We start from the raw sequence: 18,945 nt of genomic DNA, 5'->3' as shown, positions 1-18,945 counted from the left end.
GCCTCCATTCCTAATTATAATCTCGTTCTAAATCTCACAAGTGGAGTCTCCAGTACAAATGCAGGAATGTGCTGCCACTCAGTAGTTGGGGTGGGTTTAAAGTACTCTGAACGAATCAGTGATAGATACAAGTCAGGAAGGAGGGTCATTGCCCAGCTGCACTGGGAATGGTAGTTTTGTTTTAATGGGAAAGGGGTGGTCAATGTGAACTGAGTAACCAGTTCCACTGTTTTTCCAGTGTTTATTGACAATACACTGATTTTTTTTGGTCAGAAGCCCTAATTATATAGTTCTTATAGCATATGTTTATGAAGTTTAACATAACATTGTTTTATTAGTATTGTTATTTAACCCTAAAATACTCATTGCTGTAGTGCAATAATACTCTGCAGCACATCCAGCCTCGAAAATCCAACATTTTTAAATTCTATAAATTATGAAAAATAATTTAGTTTGGGTCAAAGAACAGGGTATAAAATATAATAGGCTTTTCCTTTTTCAAATGATTATTTTTCCTTTTGTTAGACTTTGTATCTTTTTGTAAATAATAAAGTTTTAAACAAAAAGTAGAAGTATCTTTGTTTTTTTTTTAGCAATCTTTCTTCTTGCGTTCAGAGGGATGGATGTTAAAAAGTAGGTCGCAATTTGGGTACTGACTCCACACAGTCGACATTTCAATAATAACTGCCAAAGATATAACCTTAATTAACATGACTTGCATTTACACAAGGTCCAAGCATTGGTTTCATTAAATGTGGCTGAGCAGTTTTCATTAGCCAAACCAATCAGACACCAGAGTTCATGCTAATAAAGTTAAAAGTTCCTCACCTAGAACAAATAAATGTTCATACCAAGTTCCAAAGTTACTGGATGAGCGATTCTCAAGAGATGAGCAAGATATCGATTATATACAGCATGATCCTCCATTATATAAAGTATATCATTCATATTATTATATAGCTTATTAAATTAACAACAAGCTAAAATGTGCACATTTTATTTTAGACAGTACATATACAGCTATGGCCAATAGTTTTGCATCACCCTATAGAATTAACACATTTTGCTTCATAAACTTTAATGAAACCTGGTGAATAATGTTACATTAACATATTGAGTTACAAACCGCGATATAGTTTAACAAAAAAAACTGACCAAAATTGGCATTTCGAAACATGAAATACTGTACTACTACGACTACTATGGGTTCTACTAATACTGTACTACTACTAATTCTGTAGTTTCTTTTTTTACATGATGTTAAATAAAACATCTAAATTATGCTTTTTTTCTCAATCCTACAATTCTAGGGGATGCAAAACTTTTGGTCATCGGTGTGTGGTAATTAAAACACTTATTACTTAGAAATCCTACTCCGTGCAACGTGATGAACCACATCCCTCACTGATTAAGAAACATTGAGCGTGTCAGAAACCTTTTTTTTTTTTTTTTATCATCAGATTAGAATTGAGTTTTACTTTAAACTTATCAGATTCAGCAGGAAAAGCTGAAAATACAGAAAGTTATTCATTTAAGCAGTCTTGGAGAAATGTAAAAACAAAACAAAAACCAGCTATTTAATTGTAGTAATGGGTATTTTATGATTACATAGATTACATGAATATGTATATATGTATCTGTTTTACAGATTCCATGGAAGCAGGAAGCAGTCACAGGTAAGTGAGTCATGCAGTGGATTGCGCCAATTTATTTACACCAGGATTTGCTTTTATATGGTGGAAATCAAGCACTTAATTTATACAACACTGCAACACACTATGTGCCTTTATTTGAACTCTTTCAAATTCAGATGTAATAGAGGAAGAATTTATATACAGTACAAAACACGATCACATTAACTGGTTTAAAAAAAAAACAAAAAAAAACACAAGGTACATCATAGTGGTCTAAGCCTGTGCAGTTTGTCAGTGTCTTTAAGCTGAGAGCTGCCCATACAACTGCAAACATTACTTCCAGCGGAAAGTGAGGGAGCTCATGGCACTGTTATTTCAACAGCTTTTGCTGCGACCCTGGTTGAGTGTGTCCAGCCCCTGTGAAAAGCTCAGGTGGAAGCTCACCAGACAAAAGCAGCTCTCTCGCGCAGCATGCGCACTCCGAAGCGCTGCCACTCCCGCTGGTAGATCCACAGCTCCTGAGTGGTGTCCAGGCAGGCCAGAACTGCACCGCCTTTCCAGGCAATCAGTCGCGGGTCCATGTCCTGAGAGCACAGCACAGTCAAGGGGTTGGGAAAACCAGCTAAATGCATAAACAGTGCCGAGTACTTCCTCAGTCTGGTAAATACTATGCAGCCAATGTGATATAAAGTTGATGTTTGCACCAGAGGAAGTTTTAGGAGGTGGTGTAAAAGGTTAGTTTATTTTTGTGTAACTAATATAGTACAATTTTTTAAAAAAATGTTAGACTAAGGGATTGAATCCATTCAGTTAATCCACAGATGGATCCTATCATCCTTTAAATCACAACAGAACACCTAGTTCAACATAAATCATAAAAAATTTACAATGTTTGCATCTAGTAAAAAACAGTTTACTCTCAACAAATTTGACAATTAGGGGAACAGCATGCATCAATTTACAATCACATGGATTGCACAACAATTACTATTATCCGCTTTGCAGCAGGAAGAAGCCGTACCTTGGGTCTTGTAATGACTTCCACATTTTCTACAACTCTCCTGAAGGAAGGGGGCATCTTATTGAGGATTCGGTGCTGCAGGAACTCCTGTGACCCGTGGAACATAAGACCCCCTCCGACTACTAGGATAGAACTGTACATTTTCTTCTTAGTCTCATCAGATGCTTTAAAAAAGACAAACAAATACAATTGGTGATTTTGTGATAGTAATGTATGATATACAAGCTAATTGAAAGTCCCCCCCACCCATTTTCTTTAAAGCTCAAATGATTAAAAAAAAAAATAATAATAATTAAAAAAAAAAACTTTCCTTACCACAGCAGTCAATACTATGAAGAATAGCTTTATCAATGCCCAGCGCTTTTCCTTCAAACTGGGATATGGCCGTTCTCCTGGACATCAGAGCAGAGGGTGACTCCTCCACCTCATTGCCTGTCAGGCAGTCGCTCTGGGAGTGTCCCAGGTCCATTTCCTGGGAGCGACTCCTGTCAGAGGGTTCTGGGTTCTGGCTAGACTCTCCGTCAAACCCAGATAGCTTGGGAAGAGTCTTCCGCTCAGCTGTGGCTTTAGCAGACTTCATACACAGAAAAAGATGTTAAAGTCAAATAGTAACTTGATGTATTTTTATTTTTTTTATTTTTTAATAGAACACACTATACAGATTGAGTAGTCATAGAGGACATTATGGGGCTGATGTAAGGATACATGATTTGCGGATGCAAAACACCCATACTGTGGCCAACATCAGTGTTTTGCATGCACAAACCGTGTTCAGCAGCATTAAAGTGGGACTTTAGCAGACACTTAAAATGTGGCGTATGTAAAGAATTTAAATGATATTAAAATGTATTCAAATGAAGTAAAAAGCAAGGAATTGGGCAGGAATCTGGAAAACTAAGCACGCACAAACACTATAATGAGCTAGAAGGATTTTGCCTTGCACTTGGGCAATTGCTAACCCTGCACCAACTTTTGTTTTCAGTGCTGTATGATGTCTAAGTTGACTATATTGACTATGAGTACAGGCTTGTGAATAAAAACCCTGAGTCAATGTACCATCTACCACTGACTCTTGCTAGATGGATAGTAGTAGTAGCATCAGTGTTACACATCAGGTTATATAGGACACTGAGCTGCACTGCACCTGGTCCTGTTTGCTTTGTGTACCCATCAAGTACTGCTCATCATGAGGGTCCTCTGAGTCTCCCTGTGATCTTTGCTGTAATGATGTCATCTTCTGACCCACAATTCCAAAGGTAGCTGGATAGAAGAGTGCCATTGGTGCCTGGTTTCGGAATATGACAGTTAAGAGAGACTCGTTCCCACACCACATACGTGACAGTTACACTCTAAACGGAAGTGTGCAGCATTGGTGTGAGCACAGAAAAGATATAAATCAAGAATGCTTTAGTTTATTTCAATAGAAATCTCAGATCAGTTATCAAGCAGTGGCAAGTAGAAAAGTATATTAAAAAAAAAAAGGTAATTACAAGTCAAAATAAAATCAGCTTTATTTATTTATAAATCTTATTCAATTACTCAGCACATCTTGAAAATAAAAACAGCAAAGTATGGGTGGAAAGATAAATGAAGTGGTTAGTGTACCTGCAGCTTTTCATCTCCTAATCGGAGTTGGTAGAGCAAAGCAGGGGAGTCTGGGTTTCGGAGTTGAAATTCATGGTCTTTGAGTCCTGAAATGTCCTAGAGAAAAAAATAAGACATGTACATATCCTGTTCAATCAAAATAGCACAATAAGGCAGGCTACTCATGATACGATTTTCTTGTGTCATGTCCCCAACGTTCCTTACCTGTTCAAGATGACAGAAGTTCTCTTTGAGCTGCTGAAGGAGGAGACAGTCTGTTTTGCTGGACAGCTGACACTCTCTATAAGGAAAGCCAGCTCGCTGCATGAGCCAGAAAAAACACCTTGTCACATCCACACCTCCGTACGCCAGGCACAACCTGTCAAAATATGTGCACACGTTTCAATTGTGATGTTAAATCTTACAAACTCAGAAGACATACAGATCAATATAAACTGTTTGAAAATACATAGACCTGTTTACTTTATGTATTATTATTATTTATTCCCCTTGCGGTGTAAACATGTCCCAGTAGGTCCTACACGGTATAGATATTGCAAAGAAAAGCAAACCTTGAGTTGCGATGAGACACTCCATCTTCTACACAACACACACTGGTCTTCTGGTCACCGACATCTATAACACATGCACTGCTTAAGCCACTGCCAAAGGTGGCACACACTGATTCCTGATGGACTACAATACCTGCACATTTACATGGTGAAAAAAAAAGACAAAGAAAGTTACTTTAAATGAACATGGTTTAAAAGATAAGCTTGCAAGTTCTTAATGAATAATACATAAGACATTATAGCCACAAAAAAAAACTGCATGTTTTTTCTTTACAGGATGGTACCTTAATACTTGATTATTCTTTCTGCGCTGCGAGTATGATTTTGTTAAACCCTGATAGTCTTAAAAAATAAACCTCTTTAATACATTCAACAGCAAAGTTTACAAAACCAACAAAATTACTGTGTTAAACAATGTGCTATATCGCCTCCTTGTGGTCAATACTAAACCATGCTGCTGCAGCTAAAATGAGTCAGAATGTAAACACATAGAAATTGAACAAGCTTTTTACCTGAAAAACCCATGTTCATGAGAAGCATGTTCACCAGCTCCTTTACATGTTGTCTGTTATTGATGTCTGGAACTAACAAGATGCATCTGTAATACTGAGAAGTACATTTACAAAAATACATAAATGTCTTACTTTATCCCAAATATTATGTAGAGCAAAATACAAAGCACACCCTTCACCTGTGTGAAAGGTTTAAAAGAAGTACTGCAGAATTGGAAATGCACTGTTGTATGTGTTTTTGTCAATTAATTCCTGAACGGTCTTCTTTCCACAGAGGATTTCAAGTTAAAGGATTATCCAACCTGGTGCTGAGTACACTGTAAGGAGCTGCCAAATGGTCTGTGTTCTAATTCTGCAGGCTTAAATTTACCTTCAAATCTCGAAGTGGAATCTCTAAGGACTTCTGTATCGCATACGACCATATTGTCTCCAAATCAGCCATAACTGCAGTCAGAGTGCCGCCAGGACCAGCGTGAAGGTTCATTTGTCCCCTTCGTATAGGCCAGTGGATGTTGTAGCAGTCTGCAGGATTTACATGAAGTGCCTGTTAAACAAAAGAAGAAGAAACAAAAAAAACAGGATTTAACGCAGATACTAAATGGAGATGTCGTTTTAGAAGAACATACATCCAATTACACCTCTTAAATTCTGTGTAACAGCGGTTCTTGGCAGCCTGTTCTGCAGACACAGATACTCCAACTAACGTTCTCGGTTAATGTGTACCTCTTCTCCCACAATAAACTCAGGGTGATGGGATGTGTTCGTCCACTTGACTCTGGAGCTTGGATCCAACATCGCAGGCCGCATTTGTTTATTGAATGCCCTTGCCTACAAAAGAAACTATATGTTAAGACTAATCTTTAATCTAATGCCACACGAAACATTGGAAAATGGGAATTTAACTAGAGGGTGTTATTGACCAATCTGTCTTACCACTTTTACATGTTCACAAGTTAAAACTATACTTGAACGGTATCCTTAGTACATACGTGTACATCCTCGGTTTCACTCCCGAATAGCAGTTTCCATGATACATGATGGAATTGCAGATACCAGTCTTGTATAATTATCCATGCTATGTCATTGAATTTCTTATGGGTGCAATACTTGACTATGGACTTTAGCAAAATCGTACCAGAGGTTAGTGTATTTAACAAAAACAACTGCATTCTCCTTAGAAACTTAAATGTAATCCCATGGCCAAGTCTATTGGTTCCCTGTTAAGAAGGTTCCATATCAAAGTAAAATGACCTGATCTGCAGAAACTGGAATTCTTCTGGCACCATTTGACATCTTCTTGGACCAGATTGCCTGGTCTACCATTTTAAGGCCATTTTGTCTTTGTTCATTACTTTCTGGTTTCTAAAAAAAAAAAAAAAAAGGAAAAAATTAAAAGGTAAATCAACACATGAGGACACAACGATACCTTAAATGATCAGTAGATCCGATTTTAAATGAAAGGGACAGTCTGTCCAAAACACATACAGCTTTGACAGCAGCAGCACTCTCCTCTGATAAGCGATATTGAGGATGCTTCATAATAAAACGGCTGTTGCTACAGTATTTGCTACAGTACCTAAAAAGCTGTTTATTATAACAAAAACAAATTCACATTTAAAGTTAGTCTTCTCAAGCCACTTAATGTCTTTAACAAAAACAATACTATACAAATAAATAACAACAACTTTGCAAACAAGACAGAAATGTATAACACATGTTGTTTGCAGTCTATTGCTAAGACCATGCCTGAGAATCTTCGCTAGGGATGCCACTTACATTGAGACCCTCTCTCATCAGCCAGGGGTCCTCCTGGCGCGGCTGGCCCTGGTGCTTGTGCCTCCGAGCAATGACGTGCGGAATGCTTACAGGAAGAGTATCCGTGGCTCGGCCAATCCTCAGCGTGGCTGAACCTGGATTTATCACTACGATGAAGTTGCTCTGGATTTGCTTTAAAAAGACAGGTCGGTGAAATTATAAAATGTTAACCACAAAGGGGTAAAAACAAAACAAACAAAAAATGACATTAATAATAAGAGATATACAGCACTGCACATAGTCATTATGCATCAATAAATAAAACACACGTTAATTAAATTTCTGGGGTGGGGATTAAATGCATGGAAAAGTTTTAAAAACAAAGTTGGAAAATGATGGGCATTTGACGGCAATATTTCTAAAGGTTCATTAAAGAACAGTCCTGAATCCTGACTGCTGAAGGTTGTTGAATAACACTGTCAGTACAATGCTATAACAATAGTACCAGCAGCTGTTCTAAACAAAATACAGACGATCACTAGGTTTTGGTGCAGAAAAGTCAGGGTCTTTGCTAGAAAGTGTTGTTGTTGTTCTTGCTTATGACGTTGCACGGTCTACTCATTTTAACCATGCAAGTGCTACTGTCCTCATTGAAACTTTTTTTTTTTTTAAATCTACCGGTTATTTTAATTTTCTCTTTTAACTATATTGTTATGATAACTTACTCTAACTTGGTTAACAGCAAAAGTGAAGTCTAAATGCAGTGCATCAAATTACATAGATACATCTTGCTTGTTTTTCTCAAAGAAAAATGAAACGGGTACTTAATGTGTTAAACTATCTGCACGAAACATTATAGATATAATACTATCTACAGTATTCATTCCACGAGGAAACGGATCTTTGCCACGGCGCTGGGTATTTTTGGGGACAGAAACACAAACCTCTTGTAAAGGTTCGGGTATGACAGGGGGAACTATCGGCCTCTTCACTCCCCGCTGCTCCTTCTCTTTCTCCTTCTCTCGGTCTTTCTCCTTCTCTTTCCCGTTTTCGGGTTCTCTCTCCGCCTGGGTCATCCTGTCAAACCTGCAGGTATCCGTTACAGAGATTGCGATGAAGAGTCCCGACGTGCCAAAAACAAAACACCGGGCACTTCTGGGTGCACAGCAGACAGTGGGCAACTCCAAGCAAACACGGAGTTTCGCACAGAAGCAATGGAAGGCCAAATGAAATCTATCTCAGAGTTTTGCTGCAGGCTGTACAGTTGTAGTAGCATAGTGACGGTAAATTGCACGCTGTCCCCCGGAGTAAACAGAAATAACACTGAGAACACGTTCTAAAACTGAGCTTTCAATGCTAGTCCTCTTATTATTTTTTTTAAAACTGTATTTAAATGATTTCGTTCAGAAAGCTTACAGGCTGCGAGACAGGTAAGGTGTCTATTGTGGTTTTGTTTCTAGCTATATAATTGGGAGGTAGGGAATAAGAGAAAGACAGCTTCGATGGGAAATGCAAAGTCTTTTTTTAACATCTCCTTTACCTAGGATGTTTGCAATCATTCTTAGAATTTCTGGGATGTGTTGCTACAGCACAATATTTTGAAATGCTTTGAGTTGCTTTGTGCTTGCTAAGTGGCTGAACCGGACAGACCTCTTCAGTCTTGCAATATAACGTAACTGAATTTGTTGGCCAATTTAGATTAATTAATTGTGGTCCACCTGCATGGGTAGGTGGATATAAAAAGCAGCAGAAATATCTCTCTCTCAGGGGGTGAAAACAGCTTTGGAAGTAAGCAGTGTTAGCATTGAGATAAGCGTTGCAGCAAGAGTTTGTTTGTGGGAAGCGGTTTTTGCATGCATGCCTATTGGTTATCCTGTAACAAGCTGCTGATGACACACTTCCACTGTGCACATGTAAAAATGTAAGTTTGACATACAATAAAACAAGATTCTGATATTATTAACACGTCTTAAGTTTCACCACTCAAAATCAGGCTTCTCAACCTAACTGAAACATGATATGCTTTTCAAATTTTACTGGATTATATAAGACTGAACTTAAGTGGAAACGTTAAACCTCAGTCATGTTTCTTTTTTCATGTCATCTAAGAGCTAATTCATGCCTTTTTTTCCCCAAATAAAAGGAATGCTTATCTGCCATAACTTGAACCACTTTGTCATAAAATGCACAGTAAAGTTTGAAACTATATATTTAAATTGGTAAATCTGGGCTATGGTTCCCCACAGTCCAGGATCCTGAGATTTAAGAGATCTATAGAATTAGCACCCTCAAATGGGCTTAAACTACCTTTAAAAAAAAGCATTAATTTAAAAATGGCTCAAAGCCTCTTGGGGGGGGGGTTGGGGAGAACTTGTGTGAAGCACTTATTGTGTCATTCTGAAAGTGTGGGGATGGAGAGACACTATCTCGATGCACAAAGTAACTCGCTGACACTACAACAAAGCTGTAAAACTGGCATGTTGCAAATCTTTAAAGTGACAGTTTCTTATCTGTATTCTCTGAACTTGTCAAAGATACATATTAAATAGGTTTGAAACTAATGCTATAATTAAGTCTTGCTTTTGGGTATGCAAGATATACAGCTTTTGAACTGACAACTTCACAAAGCTTTTGTTTCCAATACAAGCATGTCCACCTGAATTTTGTGTTTCCTACACTTTCACAGTGGTCTCGTTAAGGCAGAAGCCTGTAGATTAATGGCATTTTCTCAAGTCACTTTCGTACTGGTTTAGGTGTGTTACACATCTTTTAACCTCTCAGTATAGAAGAGTGCACATATCCTGGTTTTTGGTCATTTACATTTGGTTTATGCTGGAATTTTACAGCATTAATCCCAGGTTGACAAAGTAAATAGTATATGTACTATTTAATTTATAATTTACCAGACATTACAAAAATAATAATACAGATATTATGCAATCGTTTATTAGGAAAACAAAACACATTTTGTATGAGTACATATTAGTTTTAACCGGGGATGTCACAAAGTGTAACATAAATTTTACCCCATACTTGTTCACGCCCATGGGTCGTAATAAATATTTATAAGAGTTCTCAAGTAAAGTTCATTTCAATTCAATATCAATATGTGTATATATATATATATATATATATATATATATATATATATATATATATATATATATATATATATATATATATATATATATATATATATATATATATATTTAAACCACATTTCAGCATACAGATAAAAATCAACAAAACATTAGGAAACTCCCATTGTACAAAGAAAGTAAATGCTGCTCATCAATTGCAATGGCACCTTGGTCAGGTACTCCCAGAGCAACATCAAGAATCTGCACGTCAGCAGTAGCAGCTGTTCAGGTGGACACACACATTCACATTACCAACTCCGCAATTCTCTTCTAATGAAGACCCTCACTTTAACTATCCAGACCAGCCTTCTGAACATGTGCATCCTTTGCCTGCATTGATTTATGCAGGCGTTTACCTGTTAAAAAAAATTATAAAATAAGAATTAGCAATTACGTAAATTATTTTGCTAAAAATAAAACTTTTTTTTAAACTTAAGTTTAGATCTCTATAAAACAGACCCCTTACTTGAAATAGGATACATGTGCTGCAATTATCAGCTAAATACCAACACCATCAGCTCCTTTTACTTTCAAAAGATTAAGTAAAGTTTTATATATGCCTTTACTTGTTCTAGAAAACAGTTCTAACGTCATGCATTAATCGAAACTTGATTTTTCCTGTTGTGTGCAAACAAACAAATCCTTCGAGTGTATGCGAGTAGAGAAGCTCTGATATACAGGGCGCTTAGACAGTAAGATCATCACATTAATGATATACAGTTTACATTCTAGATTGATTTAATTACTTGGACCAGTTTTGAAATACAGCTAAAGAAAGGAAAGAGTGCATTACAGGTCCAGACTGTATTATACCTTCCTCATCCACCTCCTCCCATAGGAGGGGCACTTGGACCTCCTCCCCCATGATTTACTCTTCCCATTCGTCTTCCTCCAGGGAATCGAGGGGGGCTAGTAACGGTAAGGAAAGTAAATCAAAAGAGGACTTTACTGCAAAGTGATGAGGGATCCCTGCAATGACATACCTGAAAAAAATGTAATCCTGTGCATTTCTGTAAATGACCTCATAGCACTGGAGTGAAACACAGCTACAGCGCACAAAGTAGTAGCAACATTGCTTTGAATTATCTGTATAACCAAAAGTATAAGAAAACGTTGAAGCACTTGTATGAAAACTCTTACAAGTGCTTCACCCATTCATTACATTCCATTAGAAACAAGAACAATTTCTATTAGTAACCCTACAGATTCAGGTGAGCTTTACCCATGCTGTGATTAGGGCAATCAGTTCGGAGCTTATATAGCAGGAGCTTGATTGCTCAAATTCCTGGCACCTTTTCATTTCATTAACACACCTAAAGAAGTAGAGTTCTGAAACCCAGGGCAAGTTCACTGGTAGGGTTTATAACTAATGAAATACAATCAAGAAATAATATGAAATAGAAGAAAATGGGAAGTCAGTAAAAAACATTTGTATTGCTAATAAAATAATTAAAACTTGTTAACAGTAATTTAAGAAATAGCTACAAGAACGTGTTCCTATCAGCTGGATAAATGCTGTAGGTGTCTGCTTGCCATGAACACATTATTGCAATAGCCTATATCGAGTCAAGATTAAACATACCCTCTGCCATCATCAAATCTAGAGGAAGATGAGGAGCCAGATGTTCCTTTCTTTGACAAGTCTGGCTGGAACAAGCTATGAAAACTAAAAACACAAAATAAGGCAACTAAACATAACATTTTGCACAATTGGTAAATGTGAACTGACAGGTTCTAATCAAGATGAGGATGATGGTGTTTAATATTCTCTGCCCCCATCCCACCCCTATGGAACCACTATGCTAAAAAAATAATACTGCAACAAACCCTTTGGACAAACTAAAATTAAGACTTATTTTTGCACACTGTGACATTTTTCTCCCATTTAGCAGTAGTTAACAGAACATAAATGTGTAAAAAGAGGACTTACAATAATCCAACAAACTCCACTACTCCCCAAAAGAGATCAGTAATAAAAGATAAACTCCAAGGGGCCTGGCTCCGGCTATCCAGAACCTGTCCTGGAACATGGGAAGAATGAAACAGCAAGATTGATTTCATTGATTTATAGCAGTTAATAATGACGCTACGCTAAATCAACCACACCTGTTACCAAACAAACTAGCGAAACAAGGCATAACCAATGCAAACGAGACAGAAGCTCCATTTTGAGGTTTCGATTTCTGAACCAAAAATAGGTAAGACGTGCGATTTCAAGTCTTTTTCCTTACGATATAAACACATCTGTCGGGCGTCAACTGCTTAAAAAAATACCACCAAGTTTGAGAATCGATATTATCCCCAGGCAAACACGTCGTAGTAGCAGCTCTGGTACTCGTTGTAGTACAATGGCGAGGAGTGTTGAAATTTGCATGCACAAAATAATACACAGTAAAACATATTTTCCATGATGGCGTAAGGCTTGTTCGGAGTTATTTCACTGTAAACCGTTCAAAACACATAACCTTATGAGCTACACGTAATATTTATAACCGATACGTCTAAATATGAAGGTGAACACGTCAGAAAGTGTAACCATTCAGGACATAAATAACTACTTAGCCATCAAGCTTGTTTAGCAATACATGTATATCAGCGTTATCAGCTACAAAAAATAAATAAATAAACACACATTTCTTAGATGGGTTGTCAAGTGCGAACGTTGTTTTAACATATCCCAATAACTGGCATAACTTTATGAATCAAAACATTTCCTCACCATTAGCCACGTACACCATCTTCAATACAGTGTTACAAAAGCTGCTATTTTTTTTTTTTTAATTCCTCATCCGGTTCAGTCTGCGGTAAGACCTCTTTACGCAAAATGACGCCGTGCGCATGTGTGGTCAGTTCTTTGTTTTCGCTGAAATAATTAAAGCAGTAGTGTCCTCGTATGGTTTTTAATAAATTGTACTTGGTCTTCTTTGTAATCTCATGTTCAAATGATTTTCTTTCTACTTGCCTGTAGAAGTTTCCTGTAATGATTAGTAAGTTATTTGTACATTTCTTTTTTGTTTGCAATGATAAACAATTGTTTCAATTAAGTACCTGAAGCGCTAGCAAGCTTCAGAAATGTCTGGAGTTGGTCTTGCTATTAAATTAAAAAATAGACACAGTATTGGTTTAGGCGACTGAACAACAACAATGAATGGTGTAGCTAGAACACACACATACAAAATTGGTCCCAAGATTTATACCAGTACTTGTTTAAAGTGGGTCTGTGCTTTGTTATTTTTGTGGTGCAGTGCTCCTTCAAATTAGTTATATGCACTTATATTGATATTTAATTAATTAGTTTGAAATGTCATATTTTGTAAAATTCCTACCAACAGTTGTCAACATCAGACTCTCAGGAGTGAGGAAGTGGATGCTGTGGGGCAGTACACTGTTTTAGCTACTTGCCTGTCTGTTCATGAAGATGTAAATGATTGGGTTGTAGACTGTGCTGGTTTTGGAAAGGTACATGGGAACAGCTGCAATGATGGGATTAATGTGAAGCTGGGGATTGAAGACCACTACCATAGCAAACGCTGCCGATCTACTGCTATCACTGCTACTTTGCAGAGACCTGCGATACTTCTGCAACAGAATTAAAGGCAAATGCTTTTTAAAAATACTTTCCACTTATTAATTACTTATTTAGGGGTCTATTGGATTGATCTAAATGGTACTCTATCTAAATGGATTGATAAAAAAAAAAAAAAAATAGCATTTGAAGTAAATATAGTAGGTGATGAACACTAACATCTCTTGCAGTGCTTTTAAAAGTTTATTTAAATGAGGTGAGTGTTGGTTTAAAAAAAATAAAAATGCTGGAATCCTGGAAAGAAATCAATAGTAAAAGTTCATTTGAAAGAAGTGGCTTCTTAAATTACGATGAACTTTAAACTTAATTAAAATTTTGTCAGCTGCACACAGATGTTGCTCACACCGTGACATACAGCAGTAGAGAGAGAAAGTGTAGGGGTCAATGTTCAAAATTGCAAGCAGTACATTATTCATGAGCATTTACAACATAAGGAAGCATGTTTCTAAAGCAATTCAAGAACTGCCACAAGTTTACTTTAATTATTTTGTACCATTGGCTCCATTGTGTCCAGTCTACTGGACTATCAATTAAATGGTCCATATGGCATTTTATTTCAGTTTGTATAGGTAGGTAAAACATGCTTGAATTCTCTTCATGCTAATAATTGTATTGTATGCTTCTGTTTTTTTATTTAATAATAAGGATTTATTTCATGTCTCCAATTTTGATCAGTTCTGTGGAATGCAGGGTTACGTTTTGAGACTATTCACTGGATATTAAAGACTAATGTAAATTTTTGTAGAATCTATTCTCTGTAGTCTAGATACTTACGAGTTGTATGCAGTATGTATTATAAACAATGACTGAAAGCATACTTTATAAACAGCTCCCCCCCCCCCACCACCACACACACATCTTAAGGTTAAGTACATTTTGATATGCAAAATTTAATTGCTCTTCATATTTTTATAACTCACTAACTTTTTTCTGGAATGACTGTTGTAATCTGTAAGAAAACAAGGCCTACAGAATGTTTCTCTTTTTTTAATAATAAAACTACATTTACCATTCAGTTTTTAAGGATGGTTATTCTCATTTAATTCGTTTGTGCACTAATATTGGGAGTGATAGATTAGTTGCATTTACTGAAATCGCGTCAGTCAACTTACTAACACTGTAAATGAACTTGCCGAAGAAGGCAACACAGAATCCCTCAATTACACAGTCAATCCTTCCCAAACTGAAGTAGCCCATTGCATTTGTCACTGCGGTTAGCAGTCCGCCTGTAAGAGTAACGCCTAAATTGGTAACTGCCAAATTCACCAGAGAATAGTTTAAAGGTTGCCTGAATTTTTGGTATTGTATAGTCACCAAAATAACTGTTGTATTCAGGATAATTGATGCAATACTAGAGATTGCAATAATAATGGCTAATATTGTGTAACCAATCCTAGGCATCAGTACTTCTTCAATAGAATCACTCTTTTTTGCAGCTGCCAAAAACTCTGGACTATCCATAATTTGCAGAGTTGGAAGGAAAACTCAGAATTGGCAAACATTTCTAAGCAAATCTCCTCACCTTTCCCAGGAATGAACCAGCTTTCACACACCACCTTGTCTTATACTTTTTTTTTATTTCAGCTTCACTGAAAGTGGCATCTTGAAGATTACAGAACTCCTACTACAAATCCTTAGATCCAGATTTAATCAATAGAATTCCTCCAGTTAATTTTCTAATGAAACATTGATTGCACGTTTCTTAATTATTGTGTCAGCTGCTGTCAAAGACCTGCACTGAAGCTGTTCAACAAGTAGAATGGATTTTACACTTTAAAAAAATTTTAATCTGCAAGACTCTTTTATAATGAATTTATACCCAACATAACCCAACATAAAACACAATTATAGCATTTTGCAATTAGCACCATAGAGATTTAATCAATTAATTTTCAAGCTAGTAACAGACAGTGTACTGTTAAGTAACTTGAGTGTAAATAAATGTGGGATTTCTAGTAACTGTTCTGTAAGAGTCCGAAAGACCGTGTCGCTTCTGTTCGCCCACAACAGCAACAAGGCAGTAAATCTCCATAGCCTTTCAAGAGCACAGCCAGGTACCTGCATGAGTTGTAACCTTCTTCTCTCGTTAACTATGTGCTTACATGTCTTGAAGTGTTTCAAGCACTTTTGTAAATGAAGCTCAAGCTGTTGTAAGTGACCTAGAGGTGACCCGTCCTCTCTGTTATATAGCTGTAAAGTCATGTAGGTCATGACTCTATGCCACGTGGCCAACCTGCATGGTGCAGTAAAGAGCCTGCTTTTCAGACTTAAATAAGACCTGAAAAAGCAATAATAAATACAAAGAACATTTGCAGTGACTTTATTTTTTCTTTCTGCACTATAATATTTAATGCTTTTATATATGTATTTCTTCTTTTTTTTTATCCATTGATTTGAATCTGTTGCCTTGTAGAGTGCAAATTTCCGCGGGACGGAATTAAGCAGCTTGGCTCAGTCTTCCAAGTCGAATACAATTGCCTGGAATCTGCTTTAATTTGGAGCAAACAGGCAATAAGCATCAGTTTTAGGAATGATTTCAGGTCAGTTCAGGGTTACTGTTTTGTATGAAGTGGATGCCTGGTACCTTCTAGGGCTACATTTCTTTGTGGTTTAATTTTGCTGCTCATTAGAAGCAATACTGTAGACTGATGTCCTTTCCTTTGTCTATATAACAGAGATGTCAGAAGCAGTGGCAATCCAAGCAACCTCATATGATGCCTGCCCTGGAGAGACCAAAATCCCAGAGGGTGAGGGAGCAATTCATTGTCAATCCTTGGCCTCTCTTTCCGAGAGTGTTTGCAAAACAACACAAATGCATGCAATGATTTTGTGATCCAGTTTCCACACTTCACTTGAGATCTGAGAAGGCTGATAGAAGAAATAATTAAGCATATGCTTTAAATGAATGATTTTAGTTTGCTTCTAATCTATATCTCCTTTTGAATGTCAGCTTTTCATTAATCCACAGGTAGGATCAAGAGCAAAAGATATCTCCAGGATAGATTTGTTTTACTAACCTCACTGCAACATCGCCCATGAGCTGTATTAACTACCGTAAATTAATTACAATTAAATTTAAAAAAAAAAAAAAACACCTTATAATGTAATGAAATGGTATACAAAAACCCATATGGGATTTTTAAAAAAATATATGGTTCATGCATTTAAAATTTACAACACACACACACACACACACACACACACACACACACACACACACACATATATATATTTTATTATATATATATATATATATATAAATATATATCAAAATTTTAGATATATATATATAATATATATATATATATATATATACATGGATAGAAATATATTCAACTTTTATATTTTTATATAAGTTGAAAATATATCCTCAGTACAATGTTCCCCTTTATAAGGCAACCATTTATACTGTGGAACAGGTTAGAAGTATTCTCGTTAAAAGGCGGAACACAAATAGCACAGTCTCTTAACTATGGCTCCTGACTACAGCGCTATAAAGGGAGGATACTGTATATTTAATATTTAAATATATTGAAAATATACTATCTTTACTACCGTTCCGTATGCTCTAACTGCGGTGCCGTGCAAACATCTCTGTAGTTTTTTTTTCCACTAGGTGTCAGCAGCTAGTTGTGAAAATGACAGATTCTAGCAGACCTGCAAGGATGTTTATTTTGGTGTTCTCTGAAAGTTGTTTCTTCCTGTTTCATGAAACCCAACAGTGTTATTTATTTATTTATTTTTGGTACTTATTGTAAGATATAGCGTGCAGTGCTTGTCACTTCAGAAAATGAAGATAAAGTAGATGTCTGATATCATTTGTGAAAAAAAAATACTGTGCCTGCAGATATCTAAACAAGTTAAACAGGGTAATTGACTCCTTAAGATTCCTTAAATCTCTTCTGCAGTGTGGAAAAAGATAGAATGTAGACTGTCTGTCTGCAACGTGGACAACACCTGTAGCCTGAGTTACATTTTTTTTTTTTTTTTTTACTAAGAATTGAATTGAGTTTGAAAAAATGGTTTCTGATTGCTATGGATTGTTTTTGGGATAGGCTGAGATCTTGACCAATCAACTTACCTGTCTAGATAGAATGTATGCCAATACAATAATACAGATTTTGACATGCGATAAGTAGTCACGTTGTTGGCCAAACTAAGGTACTACCATATGCTAGGTACTGTCAAACACTGGGTTTTACTGGATATTGCTGGTTCTAAAAATTAATACAATTGTTAATGCTTGGCATGGCTCATAGTAAACAATCCACATGGGGCTGGATTCTCAAAGCACTTTACTCCAAACCATGATTTTTTTTTTTTTAGAAAGGAAAAAAAAAAAAACCCTAAAAAAGCTACCAAACCAGAAGTTTTTACGTGTTCAACCAAACCGTGGTGAAGCTGCACAAAGTTTGAAGGAAAGCCTGAACTTGATAAACACGCCGAATTGCGTTGAATGTTTACACTTTTGAATGCTTGCAGCGCAATAATAATTAAATGGCGAAACTTCACAGAGACTGAAATGGAATTTGAAATTTGACGTCACTATGCTTACACCTGCTTTAAAGAAGTACATGTATTCCGTGCAGGATAGTTCTTATAAAAGTTTTTCAATTTTAGGGTTGCTTTCTGGTACCCTTCACTATACTGCTGCACTCCACTTATATTAGAATTGTGGCGAAGAAACTTTCATGTGCTTCTCCTTTAATAGTCTGTAATTAGGGGAAGTTGCTTGGCTCTTCGGGGCAAATTGCATGTTGTTTGAAGAATGTGTGCATTTTAATAAAGAGCACTGAGCCACGGCAAAAGAAGCAAAACTGTCAGACAGTCTGTAAAGTGAAATTGCCTTTCTCAAATTAATTGATAGAAGAAAAATGCAGAAAAAAAGAGAATCAAAGTAATTGGCTTGCCTGTGAGACACAGGTGGGATTTCTAAATTGAAGTGCCAGAGCCTGAAGCGGGTAAAATAAAGTGACAAGAATGGTGACAGTCAGTGTGAGTGCGGGCTGAAAATGTATCATCTATATTCACGATTCTCAGTAAAATGTGATCACCTGAAACCTTCATAATCCATCATGACTCCTCTAAAGGAATTTTATATCTTGAGTGGTTGATCAAAGCATACAGACTGTTTCTCAAGC

The 18,945-nt window shown here is 36.6% G+C and overlaps 1 protein-coding gene, 1 long non-coding RNA gene and 1 pseudogene across 2 annotated transcripts; 1 reads left to right on the top strand and 2 right to left on the bottom strand.

Moving 5' to 3' along the window:
* Positions 1–1,755: 1,755 nt before the first annotated feature.
* Positions 1,756–8,260, bottom strand: LOC121297686 (actin-related protein 8-like). The gene is made up of 13 exons (XM_041224128.1): positions 8,023–8,260; positions 7,100–7,270; positions 6,575–6,685; positions 6,047–6,151; positions 5,694–5,867; positions 5,324–5,417; positions 4,812–4,944; positions 4,465–4,618; positions 4,261–4,356; positions 3,800–3,940; positions 2,971–3,229; positions 2,656–2,819; positions 1,756–2,218 (listed from the first exon to the last, which is right to left on the bottom strand). The coding sequence occupies exons 1-13, from the start codon at positions 8,152–8,154 to the stop codon at positions 2,075–2,077; spliced, it is 1,878 nt and encodes a 625-aa protein (XP_041080062.1). The 5' UTR covers positions 8,155–8,260; the 3' UTR covers positions 1,756–2,074.
* Positions 8,261–10,272: 2,012 nt separating this feature from the next.
* Positions 10,273–13,027, bottom strand: LOC121297764 (annotated as a pseudogene).
* A 72-nt stretch (positions 13,028–13,099) lies between these two features.
* LOC121297821 lies at positions 13,100–16,551 on the top strand. Its single transcript, XR_005947222.1, has 3 exons — positions 13,100–13,205; positions 15,389–15,858; positions 16,480–16,551. It is a non-coding gene; the product is annotated as an uncharacterized LOC121297821 (long non-coding RNA).
* Positions 16,552–18,945: the final 2,394 nt, after the last annotated feature.

The sequence above is a fragment of the Polyodon spathula genome, chromosome 23 (assembly GCF_017654505.1).
Source record: "Polyodon spathula isolate WHYD16114869_AA chromosome 23, ASM1765450v1, whole genome shotgun sequence".
In the NCBI taxonomy this organism is placed as follows: domain Eukaryota; kingdom Metazoa; phylum Chordata; class Actinopteri; order Acipenseriformes; family Polyodontidae; genus Polyodon; species Polyodon spathula.
Note: the sequence above shows the minus strand (reverse complement) of the source record. Positions and strands in the feature narration are given on the sequence as shown.

Coding starts and splice junctions, on each gene's coding strand:
- LOC121297686 (XM_041224128.1), bottom strand. CDS start 8,154: ATGACCCAGGCGGAGAGAGAACCCGAAAACGGGAAAGAGAAGGAGAAA. Junction 4,357..4,464: donor ACTTCTGTCATCTTGAACAG/GTAAGGAACGTT, acceptor TTTTTTCTCTAG/GACATTTCAGGACTCAAAGA. Junction 2,820..2,970: donor TCATAGTATTGACTGCTGTG/GTAAGGAAAGTT, acceptor TCTTTTTTAAAG/CATCTGATGAGACTAAGAAG.